The sequence below is a fragment of the Osmerus eperlanus genome, chromosome 15 (assembly GCF_963692335.1).
Source record: "Osmerus eperlanus chromosome 15, fOsmEpe2.1, whole genome shotgun sequence".
NCBI lineage: Eukaryota > Metazoa > Chordata > Actinopteri > Osmeriformes > Osmeridae > Osmerus > Osmerus eperlanus.
The window spans coordinates 15,634,182-15,644,118 of NC_085032.1; the positions used below are offsets into that span (position 1 = coordinate 15,634,182).

At 48.6% G+C, this 9,937-nt stretch overlaps 1 protein-coding gene across 1 annotated transcript in view; it reads right to left on the reverse strand.

Annotated features, from left to right (window-relative positions):
• Positions 1-227: 227 nt before the first annotated feature.
• The window catches only part of LOC134035380 (myosin-9-like), a 35,377-nt gene continuing 25,667 nt past the window's right edge, over positions 228-9,937 (reverse strand). Inside the window, exons 17-23 of the mRNA XM_062480374.1 lie at positions 9,160-9,360; positions 7,596-7,705; positions 7,343-7,417; positions 6,744-6,837; positions 6,553-6,593; positions 3,033-3,132; positions 228-1,066 (exon numbers count right to left, since the gene is read on the reverse strand). Coding sequence (XP_062336358.1) covers positions 686-1,066; positions 3,033-3,132; positions 6,553-6,593; positions 6,744-6,837; positions 7,343-7,417; positions 7,596-7,705; positions 9,160-9,360 — 1,002 coding nt within the window. The 3' untranslated portion in view covers positions 228-685. The remainder of the gene's footprint in view (positions 1,067-3,032; positions 3,133-6,552; positions 6,594-6,743; positions 6,838-7,342; positions 7,418-7,595; positions 7,706-9,159; positions 9,361-9,937) is intronic.

Sequence of the window (9,937 nt, forward strand, 5' to 3'; positions counted from 1 at the left end):
TGCCTCACAGTACATCCTCCAGCCTCACACAGTTACCCCATCATCCTCCAGCCTCACACAGTTACCCCATCATCCTCCAGCCTCACACAGTTACCCCATCATCCCCCAGCCTCACACAGTTACCTCATCATCCCCCAGCCTCACAGTTACCCCATCATCCTCCAGCCTCACAGTTACCCCATCATCCCCCAGCCTCACACAGTTACCCCATCATCCCCCAGCCTCACACAGCTACCCCATCATCCTCCAGCCTCACACAGTTACCCCATCATCCTCCTCTTGCAGAGGACCACAAACTTGTGGTAAATATGTTATTTTACATTTTAATGTAACGCTCTTATCCAGAGCGACTTACAGTAAGTACAGAGATATTCTCCTCGAGGCAAGTAGGGTAAAGTGCCTTGCCCACGGACACATTGTCATTTGGCAGGGCCGGGAATCAAACCAACAACCTTCCGATTAATAGCCCAACTCCCTAACCGCTCAGCCATCTGACCCCTTGTTGGAGACAAAGTCACTTCCTGTTGGAAGCCAGGCACCGCTACAGGCTGGTTCTACAGTCCTACAACCCTCTGCCTGGCCACAGGTGAAAGCATCATGGAACCTGCCCTTGACCTCAGGCGTGGTGACCTGATCCTAGTCCTCGGTGAGGTCAGAGGTCAGGAGCTGGGGTGAGGAGTGGAGGTCAGGTCAACAAGGAGGTGGAGCCTGTTGGAGCCGTCATTATCTCCGACCAATAGAGAGAGCCGTCTTGGAGCTGAGCTGAAAGCTCTCCAACCCTCCTCCTCCAGAAGGCCTCACCCACAGCCTGGGGCTCGCCTGGAGCCTGCGGCCCCCTCATACTCAGCTCTGCCCGGGTTAGCTCCACGTGGTGCTCCCCGGGGCTGGGACAGAGGCTATGAGGGAGAAGGGAGGGAGGTTCATTGGGGAGGGGCTGGTGATGGTGGGTGGAGGGCTGCTGATGGTGGGTGGAGGGCTGCTGATGGTGCTCTGCTCGCCTGCGCCTGGATCTCTCCTCCTCCAGCTGACGATGCAATGCCTTGTTCTCTCCACCCAAAACACTCAGCTAGAGAAGGAGAGAGAAAGAGAGAGAGAGAAGGAGGGGGGAGGGAGAGTAGAGAGTGGGGGGGGGGGCAGAGAGAGGGGATGGGGGGAAGAGAGAAGTGAGGAAGGGAGCGAGAGAGACAGGGGAGAACATATTAAGATACAGAGAGAGAGGCGAAGTGGTCTCCATCACTACGTCACTACTGTTCTCCTGACTCTCTACTGAGTACAACAATACCTCAGGAGTGTGTGTCCTTTCTATCACACACACGCTCTCCTGCTAACACAGAGAACACACACACCTTCATCCTCGGCATGTGGTGTCGGTGTTGAAGCGACAGCGTGTGGAGTGTGGAACTGGTGGGGAGTCCAACATGAAAACATCCCATTAGAGAGATTAGAGGAGGTGGACCCATGAAAACACCATGACAACCTATCGTGTGGCGCTGGGACATGATTGGCTAGCAAGCACAATTATGTGGAAACTAAAGTGAGGTCTTTTCATATTTGACAGGGAGTTTTGGGAAGTATTTTGATATGGTAATGATATGCAAAGCACAAATGTCAAATTGTATTTTAGGAAACGATGATGGATGGCTCGATTTAAAATAGGAAAACAAGAGAGGGGAGAGAGAGAGAGAGAGAGAGAGAGAGAGAGAGAGAGAGAGAGAGAGAGAGAGAGAGAGAGAGAGAGAGAGAGAGAGAGAGGGAGGACAGAGAGAGGGAGAGGGGTCAGATACTTGGGATATAGACAGAGAGAGACAAAGAAAATGAACAGGACAGAGAGGGAGAGAGGGAGGGGAAAAGATGCAAACCGTTCAGATGTGACAGCCAGACTAGTCATCCATCTGGTCATCAGATGATTTCTTAGTGTGTATGTGCACGTTCCAACAGTTGCGGTCAGACAGTGATGTCATCTAGACCTGTCTGGTTTTCTCTAGCCACATGTACAACACACACACACACACACACACACACTCACACACACACACTCACACACGATGGGAGGTGACATTACGTCTGATATAATCTATGCAGAATAGATCCGACCTCATCTAGCTGGCCCTCACACCACCACCGCAGAGGAAGGACATTCCAAGAGGGCTCCGACAGCGACGTGCACAGGAGTGTGTGTGTGTGTGTGTTGGCTCGTCCATGTTGAATCGACGAGCGTAATGATTCTCACCACAGATTAAGAAGTATGTCCAACCAGGGCTATTATACTCACAGCAGAATATCTTTACACACTCTCCCCCCTTCTCTCTCTCCCCCGCCCCCTCTTCCATCCTCTCCCTCTCCCTCATTCCCCCCCCCCCCCGACCCCCCATTCCATGAACCAGTCCCAACACAGCGACACCAAAAACACTGCAGAGTAAGAGCCCTTCCTGCTGTCAATCACCAGCTCCTTGACAGACAGCTGGGCCAGCCAATCCCAGGGTCCCAGAGAGAGAGAGACACAACAGGAGGGGAGGGGCGATGTCACTTTGTGGATTTATAGAGCGTTTGTCTTCTCAAGAGTGTGCTGATGAACAGGGGCACACCAGAGCCCGGCTGGCAGATCTTATCCAAGGTTGTTTTTTTGGTTTCCCTTCCCTCTGGTGTTTGATCCCAGCATGGTGTGCTCCCGGGCCGTCCTGGAGAGACACGTGCCTGGCTGATGGACGGCCCTTCCTCACTTTGATGACAGGGAAATCATTTACCGGAGGAAAGCGTCACCGCCGGCTCCTGATAACATCCACCCTCCTCCCTCCGTCTGCCTTTCATCCTAGGAAGTGGAAATACGTGTGTGTGTGTGTGTGTGTGTGACCGAGTGTGTGTGTGTGTGACCCGTGTGTGTGTTTGAAGTACGACGCTTGAAGGCTTCCTTTTCTGTCTCAACTCAACAGCAGGTGGGCTGGTGTGTGTAGGTGTGTGTGTGTAGGTGTGTGTGTATGCTTGCATCTGTTGGGTCAAAGACCTAACAGGAGCTGGTGTGTGTGTGATCGTACCTGTTGGTTCAGCACAGCTATGGCCTCCAGGTTTACCTGCAGTCTGGCCTGCATCTCCTGGAGTCTGCTCAGGTTGTGGAGCACACAGCTCTCTCTCTCCCTGCTGACACACACACACACACACACACACACACAGGATTTCTTACGAGGATTTGATGTCATTAACTAGTCATTGGTTTCCTCTGACATACAGGGACACTGGAACATGAATGTCATAGCCTAACAAAGCGCTCATCTGAAAGCATTAGAGAGAGCATGTCCAAGCAGAACGTTATTGAGAAACTTTTAAACATCCACAAACATTCTCATCTACTAAATAAGGCAATGTCTGTATAACGAAGTGAGCTGCCCTACAAAATGTCTTAATCAAATTTCCTTGGGACTTCAGCCTATAAACAATTTGGTCGACATCATCATAGTCCGTTTCATAAGAAGTCTTTACAAAAAGATGAAGATGGCCGGGGTGAATGGATTCCAGAAATCATTAAATTATACACGAACGCAAGAGGAAATAAATAAATTAACAATAAATACAAAAAACTAAAAACACACAAAGATCACAAAAAACACCACTTTAAGGAGCCTCTTTAAGAATTTAACAATTTATTAAAATGTTTTGGAAACGACAAACAAATGTTCCCAGCCGCGTATTCATCCCCTACTGGGACTGAGGAATGTCGATTCATTTAACGACGTTGGATAATGACGCTCTCTCTCTCTGGTCTGGCCATGCCGGCCCACAGTGGGGTGACTCGGTCTGTGCTACGCCCCAGTGAACCAGTTAGCATGCTAGCCTCCTAAATACTTCGCAAAGCCAAGACTCACTGGCCTATTAAGCCATCCCCGTACCCTCCATGCTAATTTCCTTCTAAGACAGCGACCAAGGCTTTCTATCTCGTCTTGAGTAAGAGCAGAGGATATAGACGAGCATTATGGTTGACTTGTCCAGCAGAATTCATCCTCTTGCTAATGAATACCATCATTCCTCACAAACACACACACAAACTTTCCTCCCTATTAGCAACAACTTAAAATGTAAGAATCTAAGAAGCCAGAAATCCATTAGGAAGATTTACCAGGACTAGCCTACATTGTGTCTGACAAGTCTGTAGGGTTAATCAAGTGAAATGATGCCTTATGAACTCATGAACTACAGTAGCCTGGTTTCATTTCAATCAATATTAATGTTGTACACTGTCACTAAACACACGATTACATTCAGAACAACAACAATAATGACTGTCACAACAAAAATGTAAAAACAAAATCTCCCCCCAAATGAAAGACATTTCAATGGTTCATCATCAGGACCTATATTCCATCACACAAAAATAATATTTAAATTGTGTTATTTACTTTTGTTCAGTAAATGAGGAATTATCTTGTGAATCAAGACATTTCCATTCTCAGCAAACAGGAGTGTGTATGCAGGGGCCCCGCTGGGGTTTCTGGGCCCCTGGGCTAATTTGTACACTGGGCCCCAAAATCTAAATCATACAGGGGGCTCTAGTCTGACCAGGGCCCTTAAAATCATTTGAATCTCCCCCCATTATGGGCCCCTGTGTGTGTATTTAGATTAAATCAAATGAGTCTTTCATTTCTGAGTAGAAATCTACCATGTAATAAACATGCATGCTGTTGGTGATCACAATGTAAAACATCTTCACAACGTGCAGCAGAGAGAGAGAGACAGCGACGGAGTGAGAGAGGAGAGAGGGAAACAGAAAGGGAGAAAGAGAGGGAAAGAGACAGTGACAGAGTGAGAGAGAGACACCGTGAGAGAGAAAGATAGATTTATGTTCCCACTGAGTGAAAGCAACAGATTGAGTGTGTTTGGCCCTGGGCCTGTGTAAACATGTGTGTTTATGTGTGTGTGTGGTTTTGTGTGTGTATGTGTGTATAGTAATTAGCAGCCTAACCCAACCAGCATGCATATAATTACAGCCATCTCCATTAAATCACAACACAGAACTGACTGTTCTCCCTCCTCCTCCCTCCTCTCATCCATGTCTCCCTCTGTCCCGCCCTGACCCTCAAAACAAGAGCACTCTCTGGCCTCTGTTGCCCCCCACGTACCCCCAACCCTTCTTTCCCCTCCTCTACAGCCCTCCCACCCCTAACCTCCTCCCCTCCCACCCCTAACCTCCTCCCCTCCCTCCCTTAACCTGCCTTAGTGAGCTCCATATTCAGAATGAAACCATATCTAATAACCAAGGCCTCCGATTGTTGATCGCTGTCATGATTATGGAGAAGACAGAGAAGTATTATATTATGGTATATTCACAATCAACTATGAAATGTATGCACGGAATGTAACAGTACTGTATGTGGCAGGGATGGAAATCTCATGTCATATCCATTTCCTGTACCCTGCTTGTGCTACGCTGCTGATGTGCGAGAAGAGAGAGAAGTAATAAAGGACAAGGAGAGAGAGAGAGGGAGAGAGAGAGGGAGACGGACAGAGACAGAGAGAGGTAGAGGGAGGGAGGGAGAGAGAGGGAGACGGACAGAGACAGAGAGAGGTAGAGAGGGAGAGGGAGGGAGGGAGGGAGAGAGAGAGAGACGGACAGAGACAGAGAGAGGTAGAGAGGGAGAGGTAGAGAGGGAGAGAGAGAGAGAGAGGGAGACGGACAGAGACAGAGAGAGGTAGAGAGGGAGAGGTAGAGAGGGAGAGAGAGAGAGGGAGACGGACAGAGACAGAGAGAGGTAGAGAGAGGGAGGGAGAGAGAGGGAGACGGACAGAGACAGAGAGAGGTAGAGAGAGACAGTTTAATTCATTCAGCTTATCTCATTCTTTTGTCTATGCTTTCATCCAGAACCTCATCTGTATATCTGTATGAATTGATTCTCTCTTTTTCAATTATTCTAGAAGACACAAAGAGAAGGGATTCATCTATCTGTCAACGCACCTTAATATCATCATTAAAATGACTGACAGCTAGATACGGTGTTGGAAACCAATCAGACTCCAAACAAATGAGAGCTGTTTTGAACAGAGCCTGGTGGTTCATTAGAGGGGATTGGGCATCATTTACGAAAGGGTGGGGGGGGGGGCGGGGTCAGAGAGAGGGCAGGTGTCCTTAAACTACCTCCCCCACCCCTAAACTACCTCCCTTAAACTACCCCACCTTCCCCTCCCCCACCTTGACCCCCCCTCACACTGGGCCTGGCCTCCACCCCCATCCCATCTGCTCCCCAGTCTGACAGCTCCCTAATGAAGCTTCCAAACCCTCCATTTGACAGTGTTGGGGGGAGGAGAAGGGAGGAGGGGAGGAGGTGAGGGGGCAGATTTGATTGTAGCACCATCATTATGAAAGACACAGTGTGAATTAGTTATTCAGAGTGGGACAGACAAACACACACAGGTGGCTATGGCCTGGGGTGCTTCATTCAAGATGTGCCACTCATTGTCACTGTCACAGACAGCTTTCTAAGGACCAGGCAGGAGGAAGCAGAGTACAGGCCTGGGCTTTGTCTGCTCAACGCTCGTGATTACGGGGACACACACACACACACTTACGTCTCCTGCTGCTGTTTGCTTGCTTCTTCTTCATCCTGGACCTGAAGATTTCAGACACGAGACGTTAGATTTAGAACATGAGATATGAGATGAAACACTTGAGATTTGAGTCATGAGATGTGATGAGCGTCATGAGAAGACATGCGATGCGAGGATACAGCTCCATGCTCCAGTTCCTCATCCCTTCACACCTTCCATAGCCCCGCCTCTCTCTCCCTCTCCTCCAGCTCTTCCCTTAGCATCCTCAAGTCCTGCTTCAGAGAATCATTAGCCTGTTCAAGAAGTCTGGACAGAGAGAGAGAGATACTGTACATGTATGTATATATAGAGACAGTGAGAGAGAGAGACTGCGAGACAGGGAGAGAGAGGTAGGTATTTCTAGAGGTGTAGTGGTGAAGGGTGGGGCTGTGTAGCTGAGCTGCAGGGGGTCGTGGGGGGTGGGAACAGGGGTATGTAAGATAGGTACAGCTCTTTGATCTCTTAAGAACAGGAAATGTCACAGCCGTGTGTGTGTGTGTGCGCATCAGAATACAAGCAAGAGGATTTGTGTGTGAGGATCCTAGTGATTGCACACACACACACACACACACGCACGCACACACACTCTCAGCCTCCTGGTGGGAAAGGTGACCTAGTTTGCAGGTGCAACATTTAGCTGGGTTGTTTTCCATGAGTGAAAACAACCTAGCCTCTTAAATAAACACAAGCAGGCAGTAAGGGTCCACACACACAACCACAACTACACACACACTCTGATGTGTTAAGTGAGGAGCAGGGGGGCAGGACTCACTCCTTCTCCTCAGTGATGAGGATCAACACTTTGTTTTGGGCTCGGATCTGAGCTGCCAGACTCTCACTGGTCACCCTGGAAACACACACACACAGATGGGTAAAACACAAATCTCACAGTTTATTGAAGAACAGTATATTTATATGTGTATTTAAGTTCATTAGTTTACATATACATAGTAGACGTGTAGATGTGTGTGTGTACGCATGTGTGTGTGTGTGTGTGTACGCATGTGTGTGTGTGTCCAATATACCTCTGCTCTTTGACCCAGTGGTTGACTTGGGACATGACGAGCTGGCTCTCCTGGTGAAGGTGTGTGTTGTCAGAACGAGCATCCTCCAACTCCGACTGCAGGGAGTCCAGCTACACACACACACACACACATTACATTTAGTCATTTAGCAGACGCTCTTATCCAGAGCGACTTACAGTAAGTACAGGGACATTCTCCCCGAGGCAAGTAGGGTGAAGTGCCTTGCCCAAGGACACAACGTCATTTGGCACGGCCGGGAATCGAACCAACAACCTTCTGATTACTAGCCCGACTCTCTAACCGCTCAGCCATCTGCCCCCCCACACATGAAGATACCAGTTTCCCATCTCACCATCTGACTGACTTACTGGCTGACTTACTTGCTGGCTGAAATATTGACTGATTGATGGGCTGACTGACTGGCTGGCTGGGGGGTGCAAATGGCTAGGAGTGGGTTAATGTTGTCATTGTGACTAGATCCCACATAATCTCAATCTTTCCACCCAGGTCGGGCACACTGACGTGGAAGGAAGGGGCAGGACTTCACACCAGAGAGAGAGAGGTAAACAGAGAGAGAAAAGAGAAAGAAGAAAGCGATAAAGAGAATGAAGTATTTTTCCAACTTGGATTCAGATAGATCCTTGTACTAGACGTCACAGGACACAGCCGCATGACTTTGCTCCAAGCATCCCTCCATCAAACTAATGAACACATTTATTGTTAAACACGCTTCTATAAAACATTCACCCTCTCTGCCTAATTAACACACCCAATAGACTTGCTATCACTTAAATATGTACAGTTATCACTAAGAGCCTCTAAATTAAAGATCCTGAATGTGTGTGTGTGTGTATGTGAGAGAGTGTGTGTGTGTGTGGAGGCCCGAATGAGCTTTCCTTAACAGGTTTTCTTAATGGTAATAATTAGGCCATGGCCTTGGTCTTACATTAGGCTGTGTGTGTGTCCCTCTCCCCTAATGGGGATATGGCTGACATGTTGCACATTAGGCTAGCCACTGAGCCTCAGCAGACAGCAAAATATATAGCATATTAATGACGCTGAAGGCTCCTTTAACCCTTGTGTTATCTTCGGGTCGTTCTGACCCATCAGTCATTGTGACCCACCGTCGTATTGCGACAACTTTACCGCATACAAAAACAAAGTGAAGCATTTTCTTTTAACCGTTGGGCTGTCTCAGACCCCCCACATTGCGAAGGTTAAAAGAAAATTATTTTTATTTGTTTTTGTATTGGGTAAAATTGGGTAAACACAACGATGGTTCGTTATGAACCTTTGGGTCATGTGACCCGAAGGCAGCACGAGGGTTAATTACAAATCTGCTACACACACTCCCTGGGATGAGGTCTGCACACACACACACACACACACACACACACACACACACACACACACACACACACACACACTCTCTCTCTCTCTACTCACATACCTGTCGAAATATATTTTAAAATAAGCCTAACCATTCCAAAAGGTTAAAGGTTAAACAAGGGGAAGTTGAGACCGGAGAAGAAGGGAAAGAGAGTGTTAACACTCATACGTTTACCTTCTCCTGGGCTTGGCTCAGGGCGCTTTCTGATGATGTCAGCTTGAGCCTCAGGGCGCTTTTTGATGATGTCAGCTTGAGCCGCATGTCAGTGTTGCTGTGCTCCGTCAGGGCCAGTCTGGCTCCGAGCTCCCCCACCCTCACTGCCATGGCCTCCAGCTCTGAGGTCTGTTCCCCCACAAGGCCCTCATAGTGCTTCACCTGCAGACACCAGAACAGGAGGTGAGGCTTCAGGAAGTGGGAGGAGGAAGGTGTGGCGTGTGTTTAGGACATCAGGACAGGAGGTGAGGCTTCAGGAAGTGGGAGGAGGAAGGTGTGGCGTGTGTTTAGGACATCAGGACAGTGTTTGTCCTGATATCATAGTGGTGTGTGTTCTCTAGGGGTTACAAACTCATCTATCTTTATAGACTGTTTAATTCATGGATATTTTGAACAGGCTTGTCGTTCTAGTACTGTCCATTGCTGTGCCGACCCTAAATGTCCCTCTCTCTCTGCTTCCCTCACTCCACCTCCTTCTGCTCCATATGTCTTATGCTGGCTTCCAGAAGTGTCCACACACACACACACACTTCCTCCCCCCCCCCCCCCACACACACACACACCCTTCAGAAGCTCCTCCTGGTTCTTTTGTCCTTCCTGAATGGCTGTGAGGAGAGAGTGGTCAGTTTCCCTGGCTAACCATCTCCTCTCTCCACTGAGCCACAGGATTGTTGCTCAATGAGCTGTAGGGAGATATAGATGGGAGGAGAGGCCGTACACACACACACACACACACACC